At 47.3% G+C, this 22,294-nt stretch overlaps 1 protein-coding gene and 1 long non-coding RNA gene across 5 annotated transcripts in view; both read right to left on the bottom strand.

Annotated features, from left to right (window-relative positions):
* Positions 1 to 22,294, bottom strand: part of SEPTIN12 (septin 12) — a 105,250-nt gene that overhangs the window by 17,677 nt on the left and 65,279 nt on the right. For all 4 annotated transcript variants that reach the window (XM_034420491.3, XM_087878476.1, XM_034420490.3 and 1 more), the window contains 3 exons: positions 5,791 to 5,919; positions 1,635 to 1,716; positions 540 to 677 (listed from right to left, as the gene is read on the bottom strand). In XM_034420491.3, coding sequence (XP_034276382.2) covers positions 540 to 677; positions 1,635 to 1,716; positions 5,791 to 5,919 — 349 coding nt within the window. The remainder of the gene's footprint in view (positions 1 to 539; positions 678 to 1,634; positions 1,717 to 5,790; positions 5,920 to 22,294) is intronic.
* Positions 7,052 to 8,787, bottom strand: LOC148112098 (uncharacterized). The gene is made up of 2 exons (XR_015729841.1): positions 7,485 to 8,787; positions 7,052 to 7,382 (listed from the first exon to the last, which is right to left on the bottom strand). It is a non-coding gene; the product is annotated as an uncharacterized LOC148112098 (long non-coding RNA).

The raw sequence follows: 22,294 nt of genomic DNA, 5'->3' as shown, positions 1-22,294 counted from the left end.
CAGCAGGTTCTGACCAGTTCTGGAAAACCGGTAGCGGAAATTTTGAGTAGTTCAGAGAACCGGTAGTAAAAATTCTGACTGGCCCTGCCCCCGTCTATTCTCTGCCTCCCAAGTCCCAGCTAATTGGGAGGAAATGGGGATTTTGCAGTATCCTTCCCCTGCCACGCCCAAGCCACGCCCACCAAGCCATGACATGCCCACCAAGCCACGCCCACAGAACCGGTAGTAAAAAAAATTGAAACCCACCGCTGATGATTGCTTATTTGTACCCTATGACTATCACTAAGTGTTGTACCTTATGATTCTTGACGAATGTATTTTGTCTTTTTATGTACGCTTGAGAGCATATGCACCAAAGACAAATTCCTTGTGTGTTCAATCACACTTGGCCAATAAAGAATTCTAATCTAAGCTCCTCTAGGATGCGTAACCTTCTCCATGCTTTGTTCTGAATAGAGCTGGCCCAGCTTTCTATGATATCCTTTTTGGTTATAATGAGAGGTGGGGGGGATGGACTCTCATAGCAAAGGAGGACTTACCAGTGACCTGTCGGGGGGACAAAATACACACAGGCGTGTACACGGGTATCTGGGATTTTCTGCTTGCGATTGATCAGGATTTCCTCTTTCAAATAACGCTCATACTGGTCATTGATATATTGAATTATCGGTACCCAGCTATGAGAAAGGAAGAAATAGAGTTTCAGTTTCCTGGACCATCGTGAGCAAAACTTGCTGTTTATTGCTTAAAGCAAACTAGCAAACAAATAAAGGATGAAGTTCTTTTGAGAAAATACCTTCACTGTAAGAACATCAAGGTCAGGGGTGAAATGCTCCCGGTTCGGTAGCGATGGCGGTGGGTGGTTTGGAGAACCGGTAGCAAAAATCCCTGCCTGCCCCCCCATGCCCAGCTGAGCTGTGTGATCATCAGAGGCTTTTATTTTTTTACTTTTAAAAGCATTTTTTCTAAAACCTCTTCAGCCGAAAGTTTTAAAACTTTAAACTTAAAAAAAAAAACGTTTAAAAACTTTTAAAAGTTTTTTTAAAAAAGCCTCTGATGATCGTGCTGCTCAGATGGGATCGTCAGAGCCTTTTAAAAGCATTTTTCTACAACCTCTTCGGCCAAAGAGGTTGTAAAAAAATGCTTTTAAAAGGCTCTGACGATCCCAGCTGAGTTGCCTGATCATCAGAGGCTTTTGTTTTCTTTTAAAAGCATTTTAAAATGAACTGGTAGAGACATGTAACAAGGTCAGCCAATGAATAGGCAAGCAACTAAGTCAGCCAATTGGGAGCTGAGATAGACTGGAGCCAGGGCATGTCTTAGTCTGCAGCTTCTGAGTCTGTGCAGAGAATTGAAACTGAAACTAAGCAGTCTGTGCATGCTTGTCTGCTCTGCTGAAATGATACTAACTGTTCTCTCCTGCCTTGTGTGCTTTCAGGATTTAATTTCTGAAAGAAACTCTGCTAAGCCACTGTTCCAGGACGGTGGTCTTTAAAAAGAGACATCTACATTGAATGAATGAATGAATGAATGAATCATCCAATCAATCAATCAATCAATCAATCAATCTTGAAAAGAGGAAATCAATGCCAGATCTTCCATGTAAGGTGCTAGTGGTCCATCCCCCTTCTTACCAGTTTTGATTGTTAATCTGGTCCCCAAATCCCGGGGTGTCTGTGACCGTCAGCTTCATCTTCACTCCTTTTTCTTCAACGACTGTCAGAAGAATTGGAAATTGGGTTAGGTCATGTTTCTGAATCCAGATTCAGACTCACCTGCTTCCTTCTTGCTTTTCAGCTGAGGGGGAGGAGACGGGGAACATTCTCCCACCACCCTAAAAGTCAAGTAAACTCCATCTTTCTCTTGAAAAGTCCCTCCAGATCTGCTTATGTTACCGGACTTGGGGTCCCAGGGAATTAATCATGTCTCAAGGTGGCTCCTCTATTGATATATTATTCCTTCTCTCCACACCTGTGGTTTGTATAATTTACTTTGTAATCTATTTTAAGTTTTAAACAAGGATTCTTTTAGATTTATAGAATGATTGCATTTGTATGAGTGTTGTTTTTATTTGATTGTTGTAGGCCACCCAGAGTCCTTTCTTGTGAGATGGGTGGTTAGATATATTTGCTAGATAGATTGATCGATAGGTAGGTAGGTAGGTAGGTAGGTAGGTAGGTAGGTAGGTAGATGGATGGAAGGATGCATGGATGCATGGAGAGAGAGTAGAGTAGAGTAGAGTAGAGTAGAGTAGAGTAGAATAGAATAGAATAGAATAGAATAGAATAGAATAGAATAGAATAGAATAGAATAGAATAGAATAGAATAAAGCAGAGCAGAGCAGAGCAGAGCAGAGCAGAGCAGAGCAGAGCAGAGCAGAGCAGAGCAGAGCAGAGCAGAGGAGGGTGATTCATTTGTGGGAGGGAGGGAATAAGAATAAGAACAGAGTTGGAATGGACCTTGGAGGTCTTCTAGTCCAACCCCCTCCTTAGGCAGGAAACCCTCCACCATTTCAGACAAATGGTTATCCAACCTCTACTTAAAAACTTCCAGTGTTGGAGCATTCACAACTTTTGAAGGCAAGCTCTTCCACTGATTAATTGTTTCTAACTGTCAGGAAGTTTCTCCTTAATTCCAGGTTGCTTCTCTCCTTGTTTAGTTTTCACCCGTTGCTTCTTGTCCTGCCCTCAAATGCTTTGGAGAATAGCTTGACTCCCTCTTCTTTGTGGCAACCCCTGAGATATTGGAACACACACACACACACACACACACACACACACACACACACACAGAGAGAGAGAGAGAGAGAGAGGGAGGGAGGGAGGGAGGGAGGGAGAGAGAGATGATAGCTAGACAGACAAATACATTAGCTATATTGACAGACACAGACAGATAGATTAGATGATAAGTAGATGGGTAGGTAAGTAGGTAAGTAGGTAGGCAGACAGACAGACCCTTAGATATGATGAATAGATCTAGAAATAGACAGAGGCAGACAGACGGATAGACGGACAGACAGACCAGACCCTTAGACATGATAGATAGAGCTAGAAATTGATTGATAGATCAATAGACATACAGACAGGCAGAAAGATAGATAGATAATTCTGATTGTCAGGATGAGGAGTGGGTTAGCAGCTCTCCTTGAATCTTTCAAATCAATGCCAGATGCAGACAGACTCCTGATGGGCTTTAGAACTGGGAGGGCAAAGGCACTCTAATTCCTGTGGCTGAGGCTGGAAGGCTGCAGAAGGCCTTCTGAAATGAGACAATCACAGTCCATCAAAGATCTGTGGTTGCCTGAGGCAGGGAATGATGGATCCATTCCCCCCCCCTACCAGTGGTTAAATCCAAATTTTTTACTACCGGTTCTGTGGGCGTGGCTTGGTGGATTTGGTGGGCGTGGCATGGGATACTACCAAATCCCCATTCCCTCCCCACTTCAGGGGAAGGATATTGTAAAATCCCCATTCTCATTCCATTCCTGAAGGAAGGATATTGTAAAATCCCCATTCCCTCCCCACTCCTGGGGGAAGGATACTGCAAAATCCCCATTCCCTTCCCGCTCCTGGGGGAAGGATACTGCAAAATCCCCATTCCCTCCCCACTCCAGGGGAAGGATACTGCAAAATCTCCATTCCCACCCCACTCTGGGGCCAGCCAGAAGTGGTATTTGCCGGTTCTCCGAACTACTCAAAATTTCCGCTACTGGTTCTCCAGAACCTGTTAGAACCTGCTGGATTTCACCCCTGCCCCCTACTCCATGTGCAACTGGACAGACCTTACTGACTCTTAGCATCTTCCCTTGGATCCTGAAAAGAGCCCTTCAACTTTGGGTAGGATACCATTTCCATCACCCCCCGTGTCCCCCCACAACGAGTGCTGCCTTCGAAAATCTCTTCCCTTAGTCTCCTCCCCAGGCTGGCTCTGGGAAACGGAGCCCCTTTCTTGGAGAATGGGTGGGGAGGGGATGTCTCTGATCTCAAAACTATGAGGCCAGTGGTGGGCTCTTCCCTTTTGGAAGAATGACAGCATTCCCCCACACCCGTCTTTTGAAAAGCAGCATGAACTTCCTGGGAGGGTAGCTATGGCGACCGCTTTAATGGGTCAGTGGGAGTCTTGCACAAGACCCCTTTTGTTCCCAGAGAGCTGAAACGGATGGGCCCAGCTCCTTTCACAAGCCCTGCTGGGTAACTGGGGAGTGGGAGGAGGAGGGGGAGAAGGGGGAGTTGAAGGATGTGGAAGAAGAATAGTCTAGTTTAGATACAGCACAATAAAGGGGCCTCCTCCTTTTTCATCAACCCACCCAGTAAGCCTTCGACCCCTTCCGGTTTGCCCTGAGATCGCTTCCATCACACAATCCCTTTGCTGTGCAGTCAGTCAGCCAGCAGTCCATCTATTTTTCAAAAGGAAATAGTTATCCCTCCATTCTTATTAAAAAAATGTGGGCGATTTCCTCCAGTCCTTGCAGAGAAGTTCACCAGTTAGGAACCATCACCATGTTTCTACTACTGCTTTTAGAACACAGAATCATAGGGATAGAAGGGATTTTCGAGGTCTTCCAGACCAACCTTCTGCCTATTGCAGGAGACCAGGGGTGAAATTCAGCAGGTTCTGGAGAACTGGTAGCGGAAATTTTGAGCAGTTCGGAGAACCGGCAAATGCCACCTCTGGCTGGCCCCAGAGTGGGGAGGGAATGGGGATTTTGCAGTATCCTTTCCCTGGAGTGAGTTTTTTTCCTGGATATTTTACCCTATTGAATTTCTCATTAAATTAACCAAATCACTGGATCTAGCATTCGCATTCACACATTCTGCTTCTCTGGGTTTGTAACAGAATAATGTGTTGGAGGTATCTCCATATACCTCCTTTGCTTCTTTAGGTTGGGTATCCTGGCCCAACTCAGACAATCCAATCCCCAGATTAAGTGTGTTGGATGAACACATGTATATGTCATCTTTTGAACCAGCTTAAAAAAACTAGAATAGTTTTATCGTGCTAAGGGTGATGGAGAAAGGGATGGAGAAGAGTATAAAATCCCTAGTGGGTTTTTCTAGACCTTTGATGGTTCTACTGGGATGAAGATGGCAAAAAGGGAGGGGGAAGAGATACCATACTTTTCAGAGTATAAAATGCACTCCCCCCCCTCCCCACTAAAAGAGGGTGGAAATGTTAGTGTGTCTTATACACCCAATACAGCCATTTTTGGCCTTCCGACAAACCACCCATACGTCCCATTTTCTCCAAAAACAGGCCCGTTTTTCACAAAAACAGGATGTGCAGAGAGTTTGGGAGGCCTGCAGAGTACTCCTGGAGACTGGGGAGGGCAAAAATGCGATGTGTGTGGGGTTTGGGAGGCCAAAAATGGGCCCATTTTTCACAAAAACGGGACGTGCAGAGCAGAGGTGAAATCCAGCAGGTTCTGACAGATTCTGGCAAACTGGTAGCGGAAATTTTGAGTAGTTCGGAGAACTGGCAAATACCACCTCTGGCTGGCCCCAGAGTGGGGTGGGAATGGAGATTTTGCAGTATCCTTCCCCTGCCACGCCCACCAAGCCACGCCCACAGAACCGGTAGGGAAAAAATTTAGAATTCACCCCTGGCGCAGAGGGTTTGGGAGGCCTGCAGAGTGTTCCTGAGGGCTGGGGAGGGCAAAAAACTATTTTTTTCCCTTGTTTTCCTCTTTGAAATCTTGGTGTGTGTTATACTCTGGTGTGTCTTATAGTCCAAACAATGGGGTACTTTCTCTCGAAAACAGAAGCAAGGAGCTCGCTTTTTCATATTACTTACTATGGGTGACAGAGAGCAGCTGCACAGTTTTGGGAATATGTTCCTCATACCCGGAACAGGCTGATTTCCGACTGATCTTAGATTTAAAGAGGGTGTTGACCATGGTGGACTTGCCAAGACCACTCTGTCCTGCAAAGGAGAAAGGAGGAGGAGGTGGTAAAACATTCCAAACTCTGTTAAGTAGCGGATTAACGAACTCTTAACTCTTAAAGAACTCTTGCATATTCAATATAGGGACGATGATTGCTTAAAAAGGTAAAGGTTCCCCTCACACATATGTGCTAGTTGTTCCTGACTCTAGAGGGCGGTGCTCATCTCCGTTTCAAAGCCGAAGAGCCAGCGCTGTCCAAAGACATCTCCGTGGTCACGTGGCCGGCATGACTGGGGGTTCGCAGGGGTTCAGGAGAACCTCTAGCTAACATTCTGTGCAGGTCGGACAACCCCCAAATCCCACCCTTGGCTGGCCCCGTCCACCCCACCCCTCCCCTCCCCTCTCAGGAGTCCCCACACAGCCTGTTTTGGATGCACCTAAGTGCAGGGCACGCCCAGAGGCTCAGGGAGGGTGAAAAACAGGCCTATGGGAAGTTCTCCGGAGCCACGTGACACAGGTGGACGCGGAGCCATATTTGTAGGCACGAGAGCATTGCCCTAGCTCAGCTGCAGTGTGCATGTGTGCGCTGGCCAGCTGATTTTCGGGCCTTCTGGGCCCACTGGGGGGGGCCCTCTGGAGGGCTTCCAAAAAGGTTAGCCATCACTTCCCTATACAATTTCAGACAAATTAATACACACACACACACAATACATATACATACATCAGAGGTGGGTTCTAAATTTTTTACTATCGGTTCTGTGGGTGTGGCTTATTTTGTGGGCATGGCTTGATGGTCATGTGACAATTATTTAGGATTTAGCAGAGGTACTGGTCTACCAGGCTTTTAACTGCTTGCAGAGCTGTACAGATCTACCCATTTATTTTTGCAGGCACTGATCTACTCATTTGTTTTCTTTTAACATTGATCAGCTGTAGGGCAGCCCTTTGAAGTCCCGGCAATAGTTTAAACAGTTTTTTTCCCTCTAGCCATCAGCTGGGACTCAGAAGGCAGTAATAGATTGGGAGTGGGGCCAAATAAAAGGTAAGAATAATGTGGGGGTGGTGTGAGGGGGCAGAACCAGTTCGGTGACATATCGTCACCGCTACCGACTCGACCGAACCGGGCCGAACCAGGAGGAATCCACCACTGACATACACACACAGCTGTAATTTGCAATTAATGGCTTCATTAATATATAAAATGGTTTTATTCAATTGCTTTATAGGAGATTGCTTGATCGGTAGACCACCTAGTATATCTTCAAGAGGAAGAACTGTAGGATAAGTCAAGTCAAAATGAGAATGTCTGCTCTTCAAATGAAACCAAGCCCTAGGTAGCCTGGAGCTCCTTCTCAGAATACAAAAGTTGCTTTTTCCCCCCCCCATCCATGAACACCGATGGCCCACTGGGGTCTTCTAGACACAGAGCTGTCAAGCAGAGAAGGTCCTCATCAAAGCCTCTTCTCCTTCTGACTGACAGCAAACCGTTGCCCATGGCAGGCTAAAAAAAAAAAAAAAAAGGAGAAGACGGTGTCTAATAAAACAGTGGCTCCTTTCTTGCATCTCTTAGATCTTTCTCCTCCAGGACATAGGACCTTCTCACCTTTGGCCTCAGCTGGTCGAGATGTAGTCGCTGGAGGCCTTCTAACTAGGTTTGGATAGAAGGGAGATTTCTACATTCTCTTGCAAAAGCAAAGGGATGAAGGAAAACTTTTGATAAATTAAAAAAGACAGTGAGTGTTTGGGCTGCACAGGGGCACAAGAGCTAGAGCATAGTAGGATGGATACCAAAGGCGAGGAGAGGAAACAACCAAAAATAGATGAACATCTCAAACAATCTTCATGTTGACATTTGCTTATGTATATAGATAGGTGCACATTATAGTTCTGATTCATTAAAAGGAATGGGCTATCTGAGATCCTTGGCTGACATGTACTGTATTTCCCAAATCTACCTACCTATCTATCTGTTTTGGTCCACCAGCAGCTTGCGGAGCTGGCAGCGGAGTCGGACAGTGAGGAGGCTGGGGAGGAACATGGGCCAGTCCTGGAGTCTGGGGAAGGCCCGGACAAGGGCTCTGCGTCGGAGGCAGAGATGGGGCCAGGGCCATCTGGGTGTGATGCATGGACTCCCGAGCCCCCAGAGTCGGACAGGAAAGAAGCAGAGGAATAGGAAGAGCCTGTTCTTAGTGCATGCATGCGCAGAGCTGCCAGAAGGCAAGAGCAGCTAAAGCAAAAGGGACGATTCAGGAGTAAGGCCAGGAGATGATTGGCCCCTCCCATAAGGCTTAAAAGAGAAACAGAGGCACTTGGGCCTTTTTGCAGGAAAGCAACGTTGCTAACTCTGTTTCCAGTCAGCGTCTCTTGTTTGTTTCTGAACTTTGTGGGGCTTTGCCAAGTAAGGCCTTTGGCAGGGTGTCAAAGAAGATAAAGGTTAGTGATTATCCCGAAGGACTTCTTCCGAAGGACTTGTTTTGCTACTAATTAGGACTCAGCTGGGAATGAACATAATTCTCAGCTGTTACAATAAAATAGGTTTGTTTGGGATTAATTATGTATTGTAATGGCTCAGTAAGCCTAGGTCAGAACTCTATCTATCTATCTATCTATCTTCTATTATCTATCTATCTATCTATCTATCTATCTATCTATTTATCTACAGTATCTATCTACAATATCTGTCTGTCTGTCTGCCTGCCTGTCTGTCCGTCCATCTGTCCGTCCATCCATCCATCCATCCATCTACAGTATGTATCTATCTATCTATCTATCTATCTATCTATCTATCTATCTATCTATCCATCCATCCATCCATCCATCCATCCATCCATCCATCCATCATCTACCAATATACTCTACTCTACTCTACTCTACTCTACTCTACTCTACTCTACTCTACTCTACTCTACTCTACTCTACCCAACCCATCAACCAGCACCTTGAATTGCACCTGGAAACACACTGGCAACCAATACAGCTCACAAAGCAATGGTGTTACATGTGTCAAGTACCCAACACATTATTACACCTCTATTATTAACATGTTATTTCCTTGGGAACTAATATCTCCATGCACTGGAATAAGCACACAATCTCCATTGGTCAACCTGAGGTGGGACACAGAGGTTCTCCAGAGACGGCAAGCCTCTCACTCATCCCAAATTATTCATTTTATCTGGGTAAATGTACTGCCTGTATTTTGGGGGGGAGGGGAGACTGGGACGAAGATGGGAAATACAGCTGCTGCCCAAAGCTGTCATTATCTAAGACCCATGAGATGGAACAGTCTTCTTAAACCAACTCTTAACCCCAAATCCTTCAGAGCTTCATTTTGTTTCTTGCTTGTTTATCTCACATCTGGTCAGAGAGATCTTTATCTGGTTTGTGGGGGCTTTTCTCCTCCCTGCCCAAAGCATTTCTGGTCTTCTTCCTCCCTCTCTCCCCAAACACACACACACATACACAAACCCCTTTCAAGTTCGACAGAGTCAAACCCTCTCGGCATGGGAGGGAGAAAAGAGATTCCCAGGCACGATCAAAACCAGATGCGTGCAACCAGATGTTCAAGGGTCAAAGGAGCCACAGCTGGGATGTCTTCCTGCCTTTCCACTCCTGGTCTGCAATTGGTCAATGCAGCACCCCAGGAAGGGGGCTCGGGGCAAGCCACCGGAACAGCCGCTCCCCACTGCCGGAGCAAAACCGGGGCAGGAAAGCAGGAAAATAGAGGGGAAAGGACACGCAGGGCCTTGAAAAGAGTACTCTTAGGTTGGAAGAAGGTACAATTCCAGCCTTTCGCGGAACAGGAGGAGAATTAGATTTTTCTCCTCGGATAACTGGGATAATTAGAAAGCGGTGGCTAGCTTTTTAAACTGTGGAGTATATAGTAACGGAAAAGGGGAAGGCGGTGTGTTTTCTTAGGGGGGAAGGAAAGTCATCTCAAATTCAGGGTCAACTTCTTTTCAAGTGCATATGGTTTTGCATTTTTCTGGAGAACCTTCAGGCAACCAGCAAAGATGGAACATCTGGAGCAGTGTTTCTCAACTTCTTGGCAAGCCTTTAGATATGTGCACTTCGACTCAGAACTCTCCAGAATAATGCAATAACAAGAGTTGGAAGGAAGGAACCTTGGAGATCTTCTGGGCCCAACACCAGAAGACCCTATACCAGGGGTGGGTTCTATTTACCTTTACTACTGGTTCGCATTAGGAGTGCGCGCTATGATGACACGCTCCCTATGATGACGTCCGGGTCGGTGGGTGGAGCCTCCCGCCAGTTTTACTACCGGTTCTTGTGAACCGGTCCGAACCGGGGGCAACCCACCAGTGGTGGGTTTCAAATTTTTTTACTACCAGTTCTGTGGGCGTGGCTTGGTGGGCATGGCAGGGGAAGGATACTGTAAAATCTCCATTCCCACCCCGCTCCAGGGGAAGGATACTGTAAAGTCTCCATTCCTTCCCCATTCCAGGGGAAGGTTACTGCAAAATCCCCATTTCCTCCCGATCAGCTGGGACTCGGGAGGCAGAGAATAGATGGGGGCGGGGCCAGTCAGAATTTTTACTACTGGTTCTCCGAACTACTCTAAGTTTCCGCTACCGGTTCTCCAGAACTGGTCAGAACCTGCTGAAACCCACCTCTGCAACCCACCACTGCCCTATACCAGTGATAGTGAATCGTTTAGACACGTGCCCAAACTGCGCACATGCACATGCCCAAATGGAGATGTACGCATGTGCGTGCGAATGCACACGTGTGGACATGTGTGCGCACATGTGAGCACACATGTGCAGACATGCACGAACGTGTGTATGTGCTGACATGTGCACAGCAGCAACCCGAAGACCAGCTGGCCGGTGGAAGGCAGGGCATCCCAACACCGGCAGCGCAGCAAGAGGTGAGATCTTTTTCTTTCGTGAGCGTCTGTTTTGTCATTTGCAGGGAAGCAGAAGCTCACGAAGGAAACACCATGGAGATCTGACCTGGGGCGACAGATCATGCCAGCAGAGAGGGCTCTACGTGCCACGTAGGTTTGCCATCACGGCCCTATACCATTCCAGAAAAGTGACTGTCCAGTCTCTTCTTAAAAGCCTCCAGTGATGAAGCACCCACGACTTCTGGAGGCAGGCTGTTCCATTGTTTGTGTTTGTTTGTTTGTTTGTTTTTGTCAACAAATACAAGGAAACAAGTAACAGTATAGACATGGACACATGAAAAAAAAAATGGCACAAATAAAAGGATATAAATAGGCAAAACATAGCCATAAACACATAGAATGAGTACATATAAATGGGGACAGTAGGACAGGGACGGAAGGCACGCTGGTGCGCTTATGCACACTCCCTTAGAGACCTCTTAAGAAACATGAAAGGTCCTCGGTAGACAGTTTAAGGTCAAAGGTATGGGGGGGTTAGAGAGACTAACAACAGGATCAGGTAGAGTGTTCCAGACATTTACTACTCTATTGCAGAAGTCATATTTTCCACCATCAAGATTAGAGTGAATTACATTGAGTTTGAATCTATTGATAGCCCTTGTGTTATTACGGTTGAAATTCAAGTACTCATTTACAGGTAGGACTTTTTGGTAAATAATCTTATGAACTAAGCATAAGTCAGAACGTAGACAGCGTAGTTCAAGGCTATCCATGCTTAAAATAATTGTCCTGACTGTTAGGAAATTTCTCTTTAGTTCGCTCCATTGTTTTCGTCCCTTGTTTCTTGGCAGCTCTTAAGATATGTGGACTTCTACTCAAGAATTCTTCAGCTAGCAGGTTGACTGGGAAATTCTGGAGCTGAAGTCCACACCTTTGAAAGTTGTGGAGGTTGAGAAATGCTGTTCTCAAAGCCAATGGCCAAAGAGGATATGAAGAGAAGCAGAAGTTGAAGTGGCCTCAGGAAATCCTGAAAGTTTTGGTTTCTGACCGGCCATGCTTTGCTCTTGAGCTTCTGCTGGAAGCAAAAGTCCTGAATCCAGAGTTAACTTTCTGGAGAGGGGAGACTGATTGCTGTATCTGGCACCAAAGCACAACCTTCAAAGCAACTGTGTCAGGCTTCTAAGAAATATGGTTTCAAGGAGAGCAATTTAGTTGTGATAATATGTTGTACTAAGCTCCTTTTCTGGAAGACTTTGCACAGACTTAGTAAAATGCCAGATTTGCCACGATTGTTGATGCATTATTGAGAACTGGAAGATGTCAAAGCACCTGAAGCAGGGGTGAAATCCAGCAGGTTCTGACAGGTTCTGGAGAACCGGTAGTGGAAATTTTGAGTAGTTCGGAGACGCAGCAAATACCACCTCTGGCTGGCCCCAGTGGGGTGGGAATGGAGATTTTGCAATATCCTTCCTCCAGGAGTGGGGAGGGAATGGAGATTTTGCAGTATCCTTCCCCTGGAGTGGGGAGGGAATGGAGATTTTGCAGTTCCTTCCCCCAGGAGTGGGGAGGGAATGGAGATTTTGCAGTATCCTTCCCCAGGAGTGGGGAGGGAATGGAGATTTTGCAGTATCCTTCCCCTGCCACGCTCACCAAGCCACGCCCACCAAGCCACACCCACAGAACCGGTAGTAAACAAAATTTGGATTTCACCACTGACCTGAAGGCAGAACAAGAAGCAACGGATGGAAACTAATCAAGGAGAGAAGCAACCTAGAACTAAGGAGGAATTTCTTGACAGGACAATCGGTGGAATGACTTTTGCCTTCAGAAGTTGTGGATGCTCCATCATTGGATATTTTTAAGGAGAGATTGGACTACCACTTGTCTGAAGTGTTATAGGGCCGTGATGGAAAACCTATGGCCGGAAGTGACACGCAGAGCCATCTCTCCAGGCACGCGACCCATTGCCCGTTGCTCATCTGGATTCCAGCATGCTGGCCAGCTTGTCCTCACATGCGCTGGAATGCCAGAAACTGGAAAAATAGCCACCCAGTGCGCATGCGTGCGCTGGGAAGATGATCTTCCAGTTTCCAGCATGCGCATGTGCACCGGCCACCTGGTCTTCCGGTTTTTGGCACACATGTGCACATGAAGACTGCCAGAAACTGGGAAATCATCTTCCCGGCACACGCATGCGCACCAGACAGCTGCTCTTCCGGTTTCCGGCGCACACTCGCGCTCCCGTTTCAGCACTCGGTGCTGAAAAGGTTCGCCAACACTGATATAGAGTCTCCTGCTTCAACTGCGGGGTGTGTGTGTGTGTGTGTGTTAGACTAGGACCTCCAAGATCCCTTCCATCTCTGTTATTTTGTTCTTCTGGAAGCTGACTTTTCAGGTTCACGAGGACTAGAAACGTTGTCCTTGTTTTTGAAAACCTGAAATGCCTAGGAGAGTAGGTTCAGCCAAGGGAGTGTTTTCAAAGGGAAAACTATCTTTCTTCTATGACAAAATCCAAATGATGGGTCAGTTCTTTTCTTTCCAAGCAATTTCTATAATTTCCAATGCACCTCCATAACTGTCTGGTTTGGTTCTGCAACCCAACAAGACAGACACAGACTTCAGAGGATAGTTAGGACTGCAGAAAAAAAACAATGGCTGCCAACCTTGGTGATTCAGGGGACTAAAGAGCTGTTAAAGTAGCACTTAGCTGCCAGCTGCCTGCAATTACTGCGAGTTCAAATCTCACCAGGCTCAAGGTTGACTCAGCCTTCCATCCTTTCGAGGTAGGTAAAATGAGGACCCGGATTGTGGAGGCAATAAGCTGACTTTGTATAAAAAAGAACACCGCTTGGGGGGGGGGGCGAAAGCCCTACTAAGCAGGTATATACAAAAGTATGAAGGCTATTGCTTAATGCATTGTAAGCCGCCCTGAGTCTCCGGAGAAGGGCGGCATATAAATCGAACCAATAAATCATAAATAAATAAACCTGCCTTCCATTGAGGACCTGTATTCTGCACGAGTCAAAAAGAGGGCTGTGAAAGTATTTACAGACCCCTCGCATCCTGGACATAAACTGTTTCAACTCCTACCCTCAAAAAGACGCTATAGAGCACTGCACATCAGAACAACTAGACACAAGGACAGTTTTTTCCCGAACGCCACTCTGCTAAACAAATAATTCCCTCAACACTGGCAAACTATTCACTAAGTCTGCATTACTATTACTATTAATCTTCTCATCGTTCCTATCACCCATCTCCTCCCACTTATGACTGTATGACTGTAACCTTGTTGCTGGTATCCTTACGATTTATATTGATTGTTTCCTAGTAGGATTCGATTGCTTATTTGTACCCTATCACTATCATTAAGTGTTGTACCTTATGATTCTTGACAAATATATTTTTTCTTTTATGTACACTGAGAGAGTATGCACCAAGACAAATTCCTTGTGTGTCCAATCACACTTGGCCAATAAAAAATTCTATTCTATTCTATTCTATTCTATTCTATTCTATTCTATTCTATTCTATTCTATTCTATTCTATTCTATTCTATTCTATTCTATTCTATTCTATTCTATTCTATTCTATTCTAATTCTATTTTCACCATTTTAGCCAGAAACTTACCAGCTAGCTCATATCTCTTGAAGCTAAAACCCTTCAGGGCCAGAAGCAATTGCTTTATTCATCCCTTGTTCCACCATTTTATTTTATTTTTTATACTAGGAAACCTGGAAAGCTGTATCGGAGTTAGGGTTACGTCCGCAATTGAGCGTAAAATTTCTGTTGTTAAGCAAGAGAGTTGTTAAGTGAGTTTTTGTCACTGTTGCTAATTGAACCACTACAGGTGTTAAGTGAGTAATACGGTTGATAAGTGAATCTGGCTTCCCCATTGAGAACCACATGACCCCAGGACAATGCAACGGTCATAAATATGAATCAGTTGCCAAGTGTCCGAATTTTGATCACACAACCATGGGGATGCTCCAGTGGTCATAAGTGTGAAAAAGAGTCATAAGTCACTTTTTTCAGTGCCGCAGTAACTTCAAACGGTCGCTAAATGGGCTGTTGTAAGTCAAGGACTACTTGTATTTTACTCTGCTTTTGCTTAAGCTCTTTGAAACAATTTCCCTTAATCCTTCCCCTTGGAAGGATGCCGAAGGCCTCAATGAAATCAGCCTTCTTACTCGAAGTTGCTTTCTGGCATCTCCAAGCTGGCTCACGGCTTTTGATCTGGGAATATTTACTGCCAAGCGCAGGGGAGAGTCATGACTTCAAGAAGAGAATTCTGTGCAAAGGTTTGAACTGCGTTGGGGAGGGGAAAGAGGGCAAGGAGAAAACATTTGGGGAGGAAAGAGGGTGGGAAAGAGCACAAGGGTTGCTAGGAAGGAGATGGTTCCCAGAAATGAATATCAAAGAGTAACGTGTACAGGGTGCAAAGTTTTTTGGAAAGCAGGTAGTTCTTGGAGAAAAGCAACCCACAGACTGGGAATTAGTGCAATGGAAATGCACAGCAGCCCCAAAGGAAAAGGAATGACGCTTGCTCCTGGGGAGGAAAGCTCTGGCAAATCTAGATAGCATACTAAAAAGCAGAGACATTACCCTGCCAACAAAAGTGTGTATAATCAAGGCTATCATTTTCCCAGTTGCAATGTATGGCTGTGAAAGTTGGACCATAAGAAAGGCTGAGCGCCAAAGAATGGAGGCCTTTGAACTCTGGTGCTGGAGAAGACTCCTGCAAGTCCCTTGGACTACAAGGCCATCCAACCGATCAGTCCTAGAGGAGATCAACCCTGACTGCTCCTTAGAAGGCCAGATCCTGAAGATGAAACTGAAACACTTTGGCCACCTAATGAGGAGGAAGGACTCACTGGAGAAGAGCCTAATGCTGGGAACGATGGAGGGCAAAAGAAAAGGGGACGGCAGAGAATGAGGTGGCTGGATGGAGTCACTGAAGCAGTCAGCGTGAGCTTAAATGGACTCCAGAGGATGGTAGAGGACAGGAAGGCCTGGAGGAACATTGTCCATGGGGTTGCGATGGGTTGGACATGACTTCACAACTAGCAAAAACAATGTATACAGGGTGCAAAGCAGGGGTGAAATCTACTTACCTTCCTTACCGGTTCGGAAGCACGCACATGCATCATATGCGCACGTAGACCTTCTGTGCATGCACAAAACCTTCTACGCATGCACAGAAGGTAAAAAAACCCACATTACTTCCTGGTTAAAACCAAGAAGTAATAACACCTGGGCGGGTGGGTGGAGCTTCGCTACCGGATCGCTGAACCGCCGGCCAAGATTGCTACCGGATCAGGTGATCCGGTCCGATCTGGGAGCATTTCACCCCTGGGACAAAGTTTTTGGAAAGCAGGTAGTTCTTGGAGAAAAGCAACCCACGGACTGGGAATTGGTGCAATGGAAATGCACAGCAGCCCCCAGGAAGGAATGAACTTAAAGGTGTCAGCTTTCCCAGGTCATTCAGACAGGAAACACGACCAAATGGGCCAACGCTATTTTATTGCAAGGCTACGGTTAACAGAACCTTGCAACTTTCAAAGTTACTCTACGAGAATCCTCTGGTGTCTCCTTAACCACCTGAGAAAGCTAGGGAGAGTTCCTCAGCCCATCTCTCAAGGGCTTTTTCACACACCGTTACGAAAGGCCAACCAATAAAAAGTTAGGCAGCTCATTCTCAGGAACTGGGAATGGTGCTTGACAGAAAAACACAGCAGTCCCATGCAAGAATCATCACCCAAAGGTTAAACCAGATAGGAAGCACGAGAAGATGGGCTAATGCTATTTAGTGTTATGGCTACATTAACAGAACCTTGCAACTTTGAAGTTGTGGTGGGGAGGTGCGCAATGGCTCAGCAGTTGAAGACCCTGGGCTTGTCGGTTGGAAAGCTGACAGCCTGGGTTCGAGACCTGAGTGCTGCGCGATGGGGTGAGTTCCTGTTACTTGCTCCAACTCCTGCCCATCTAGTAGTTCGAAAGCATGCAAATGGAAGTAGATAAATAGGTACCACGTTGGTGGGAAGCTAACAGTGTTCTGTGCACCTTTGGCGTCTAGCCATGCTGGCCCTCGTGACCACGGAAAATGTCTTCAGACAATACTGACTGAAATGGAGATAAGCACTGTGCCCTAAAGTAGGACAGGACTTGACAGGGAAGCCTTTATCTTTACCTTTACTGAAACCTTGAAGGTACTGAATAAATCCTCAAGTGTCAGTATGAAACGAAATTTCATTTTAATGTATGCTGATTAATGTACATTCAAAGCAGGGGTGGGCTTCAATAATTTTAGCAAGGGGTTCTCTGCCTGATTGCTGGGTGGGGGTGGCCATGGTGGGCGTGGCCTAGTCGGCCTCCTGCACCATGGTGGGAGGGGCGTTTTTGCCCTCCCTGGGCTCCGGAGGCTTCTTTCGAGCCTCCGGGAGGGCAAAAATGGCCTCCCCAGGCTCTGGAGGCCCTCTGGAACTTCCCGAACTTCTGGTAGGCCCATTTTTAGCCTTCCCTGAGCCTCCACGCACACCCCACACTTACCTGCATCCAAAACGGGCTGCGTGTGAATTCCTGGGAGGGGAGGGGCAGGGTGGGAGGGGCCAGCCGGATGTGGGATTTGGGGGTTCTCTGAACTGCATAGAATCTTAGCTAGAGGTTCTCCTGAAGCATCAACCGAACCCCCAGCAGCCCACCCCTGATTCAAAGTAACAATAAAGTTATTCTAAGTCTCTTTAACAGGCTAAGGAACTAGGGAGGGTTCCTTCTGGGTCTCTTTCAATCAGAATAGAGCTGGAAGAGACTTTGGAGGTCTTCTAGTCCAACCCCCTGCTCAAGGAGGAGACCCTATGCCATTTCAGATAGGTGGCTGTCCAGTTTTTCTTAAAAACCTCCCAGTTATGAAGCCCCTACAAATTCTGGTGGCAAGCTGTTCCACTGGTTAATTCTCCTCGCTCTTAGGAAGTTTCGCCTTAATTCCAGGTTGCTTCTCTCCTTTTGTTAGTTTCCATCGATTGTTTCTTGTCCTGCCCTCTGGTGCTTTGGAAAATAAATGGACTCCCCACAAAGTTTTCCACGTCCATTAGGCAGCTCAGGCCTACACCGTCTCTTATTTGACAATTCCCTAGGCAACATTTCCTCACCCCGTCTTCTCAAGGTCAATAAAATAAATAAATACTGTGCCGCATTTCAACCCTGCCAATGGCCCTCTTGCTGAGCTGAAGATCTCTCGGCAATTTTTTCCTGTTGAGTTGGCCCTCCTTGGCAATGAACTCTTCAGCTAACTCTGGAAGGGATGGTCCCAAATGAGCTGTGCTTTGAAAAGTGGGACAACCTGGCCACCTCAGATGGAAGGACCTTGAGTGGAGGCCATCAAGTCTAATCTACCCCCAAAGCAAACAGGAAACTAGGAACTCTAATTCAAGGCAGATGTTCTCCCTTGCATGGAGAAACGATAGCTCACAATTAACTTCTTCTCTGAGGAGGAGGGGCCGTTGCTTGGCTGAAAACCTCAAGTCATACTTTCTGTTCTCCAGACAGATGGGGAAATTCAAGGACCCAGTCTGGGAGAATCAGCTGGGGCTGGGGGTGGGGGTGGGGGAGAAAGCCATTTGATCCACCATAACTGAGCGACCTTCCAGTTTTTGGAGCTATACTTTTTCCGAATTATTTCTTTTTTTAGGATACTTAGCAGGGGTGGGCTTCAAAAAATTTAGCAAGGGGTTTTCTGCCCGGTTGCTGGGTGGCCGTGGCCATGGTGGGCGTGGCCTAGTTGGCCTCCTGCACCACGGCAGGAAAGGGGGCGTTTTTGCCCTCCCCGAGCTCCGGAGGCTTCCCTCGAGACTTCGGGAGGGCGAAAACGGCCTCCCCGGGCTCCAGAGGCCCTCTTCCCGAACTTCCAGTAGGCCTGTTTTTCGCCCTCCCCGAGCCTCCGTGCTGCCCTGCACTTACCTGCATCCAAAACGGGCCGCATGGGGACTCCTGGGAGGGGTGGGGCAGCCAAGGGTGGGATTTGGGGGTTCTCCAAACTGCACAGAATCTTAGCTAGAGGTTCTCCCGAACCCCCGCGAACCAAGGGTGAAATCTACTTACCTTCTGTACCGGTTTGGAAGTGCACGCCCCCACGAATGCACGCTGACCTTCTATGCATGCGCAAACCCTGCTGCGCATGCGCAGAGGGTAAAAAAAAAACAGGTTACTTCCTGGTTAAAAGCAGGAAGTAACGACGATTGGGTGGGTGGGCGGAGCCTCGCGCTGCCATCGCTACCAGTTCTCTGAACCACCCGCCACCATCGCTACTGGTTCGGTAGAACCGGTCAGAACCGGTAGCACCATGATGGCGAACCTATGGCACGCGTGTCACAGGTGGCACACGGAGCCATATTAGTGGGCACGCCAGCTCAGCTCTGGGGCGCATGCGCGCGCCGGACAGCTGATTTTCGGGCCTTCTGGGCCCACCAGAAGTAGGGAAACAGGCTGTTTCCTGCCTCTGGAGGGCCTGGTGGGGGGTGGGGAAGGCCCGTTTTTCTTTCTTACCTGGCTCCAGATCCTTTCTATGGATCTGGGAAGGGCGAAAACAGCCTTTCCCACTCCCTCGGAGGCCCTACAGAGGCTGAAAGGGCCCATTTCCCGACTCCCGGTGGGACAGGAAGTGACATTTTTTCCTGTCCCCAGCCTCCAGAGACTCCTACAGAGGTTCCTAGAGACTCCTAGAGAGGCTCCTAGAGACTCCTAGAGAGGCTCCTAGAGACTCCTAGAGAGGTTCTGGAGGCTGGGGACAGCAAAAAACATCCCTTCCTGTCCCACCGAGAGTTGGGAAATGGGCCCTTTCAGCCTCCGTAGGGCCTTCGAGGGAGTGGGAAAGGCTGTTTTCGACCATCCCAGATGCATAGAAAGGATCTGGAATCAGGTAAGAAAGAAAAATGGGCCTACCAGGCCATCATGTGCCAGGAGCGGGGGTGGGGGTGGGGTTGCGTGCGCATGCACGTGGGCACGTGCATGCGCGACCCTTCCCCCGCCCCCCTCTCCTGGCACGCGATGGCAAAAAGGTTAGCCATCACTGCGGTAGCATTTCACCCCTGCTACGAACCCCCAGCAGCCCACCTCCGCTACTTAAGATTCTCACAGATACCTGATCGAGGGTGACAGGAGGGGAGGAGAGAAGAGAAGACCAACCTTTCCAGCTTTTGGGGGAGAGGGGGGATTGCTTTGGGTTATTTGGGGGTGAAGGCACTGCACTCATGTTTTCCTAAAACAAACATATGTGTGAAGAGAAGGGATCTCTCTGCTGAAAAAGGGCCAAATTCCGGCTATGCAAATGTGGGGTTTCTGGAAGACTGTAAAATCAGGGTGTGGGAACCAGATGCACAAGCTGAAGGTCATACAGTCTTATGTTCCTTCGCAATGTTGATTGTTTTCCTTTCTGCTTTTTATCAGTTGGCTTTTGATCTCGTTCTTGATGAGTATCTCCCGTTTATCTATGTATGTGTGTGTGTGTTGAAATCCTCTTATTCCGACCGAACCCTCCTATAAATATTTATAAGGCCTATCAGTTCTTTAAACAAAAGGCCAGAAACCCCCTCAAATGTACAGAGGGGAACGATGCTTGGCTCGTCCAGGGCCATCCGTGCTCGATGAGATCACTGTCTTGAGGCTCAATTAATCCCAGACTGGCTTTGGCCGGAACTAAACGAGCTTCGATCTTATGGCATTTTCCATAAAGGGAAGGCTAAAAAGGGCCACATTTTTCCCAAAAAATATATTCTGCTGGACCAGATGGAAAGCCTATCTAGTTTGGCTTTCTGTTGCCACAGTGGCTGCTAAATATTTTATTTATTTATTTGTAGTGTCCTCGGTGCTCTCTGATCTTGGTGGCTTTCTTGCAGACCTTTCATTACCACACTAGATAACATCATCAGCTCTAGAAGGGAGCGGGGTTTTTCTCCCTGTCATTATCCTTTCCAGTACTGATGATGCTACCTAGCTTGGTAATAAAACATCTGCAAGAACACAACCAAGCTCAGAGAGCAGTAAGGAACCCACAATCCTTCCCCTCCCCTAACAACAAAGCTGGTGTACCCGGCAACAGGGGCTGGACTAAGAATTATTGGCAGACTCAGTCCTTCAATCTGATTGGGCGAGTACTACCCGCACTGGCTGCTGTCTCCAATCTCAATGGAGAATGGGACAGGATCGCGTGCTGGAGCCCATCTTCAGGGAACTTCTCTCTAGCAGTGTGTGTGCTGTTCAGTGTGTGGTATTTACAGTATTTTTCAGACTATAAGACGAACCTGAATTTAGAAGAGGAAAACAACAACAAAAAGTTTTTGGCCTCTCTTTTTTCGGGCCTTTTTTCGGGCCTTTTCCGGCCTTTTTTTGGCCTATTTTTCAGGTCTTTTTTGGCCCATTTTTGAGGCTTTGTTTTCCAAAACATTTTTTCTACAACCTCTTGTACAAAAAATGCTTTTAAAAATAAAATAAAAGCCCCTGATGATCGCGCGGCTCAGCTGGGCATGGGGGCGGGGCAGGGATTTTTGCTACCGGTTCTCCAAACCACCTACTGGCATCGCTACCGGATCGGGTGATCCGGTCCGAACCGGAAGCATTTCACCCCTGATCCAGGCCCGGGGGCTGGATCTGGCCCACAGGGTGCTTAGATCCGGCCTGGGGGTTGCCCTGGAAACAGCGAAGGACCGGCCCACAGTGCCTCTGCCACTAAAAACGGAGCTTGCGAGGGCCACAGGCGGCATTCCCAAGCTCCATTTTTGCTGGCAGAGGGTTGCAGGATGCCGTCGCAGCTAAAGATGGAGCTCGGGAACCCATTTTCACTGGTAGAGTGCTCCGGCCACCACAGGTGCCCCCGACATGAGTGACGTCAAGCTGGCCACCCCCCAGTCGCCCCCCCGAGGTCAAACACAGTCCTGATGCGGCCCTCCATGAAATCAAGTTTGACACCCCTGCTCTAGACTTTCACTTCCCACTTCCCATTCCAAAAGACGCGACTTTCAGATCTGTTGTGTCCTCCCTTATTATTTTGTCTCCGGCGTTCAACGTCATCTCAGCTTTTCTAGATTTACTTTCCCCCCTCGATTTAAGCTCTTTACCATTTATTGCTTCGATGTGCCAAGCCATCCTTTTCTTTACCCCGTGCTTGTCAGGAGGTGTTGAATTCTGATGCTTATCTGAAGCTTTGCTCAATTTAGGGTTTCAGATAACGCTTTCTAGCAAGTCAGAAAAGAGTTTAGAGACCGCCCAACAGTCGTTTGTGTTCCTTTGCCCAGGCAACATTTTCGGCGAATGGTTTCACCTTTACAAGCCGCCCAACTACCTGCGTTCCATCCGTTAGGAGGATACATGCAATTTATTGCCAGTTATTCTCACCCACAAATAAATGGGTTGCAATTTGCCTTGGTGGATGTATTTCTCACGTTGTACGAGTAGTCCTCAACTTAAGACAGTTTGTTCAGTGACTGTTTGAAGTTATGATAACATTGAAAAAAGTGACTTACAACCAGTGGTGAGATTCAGCCGGTTTGGG

Source organism: Pantherophis guttatus, chromosome 14 (assembly GCF_059756535.1).
Source record: "Pantherophis guttatus breed Tessera chromosome 14, ASM5975653v1, whole genome shotgun sequence".
Taxonomy (NCBI): Eukaryota; Metazoa; Chordata; class Lepidosauria; order Squamata; family Colubridae; genus Pantherophis; species Pantherophis guttatus.
Note: the sequence above shows the minus strand (reverse complement) of the source record. Positions and strands in the feature narration are given on the sequence as shown.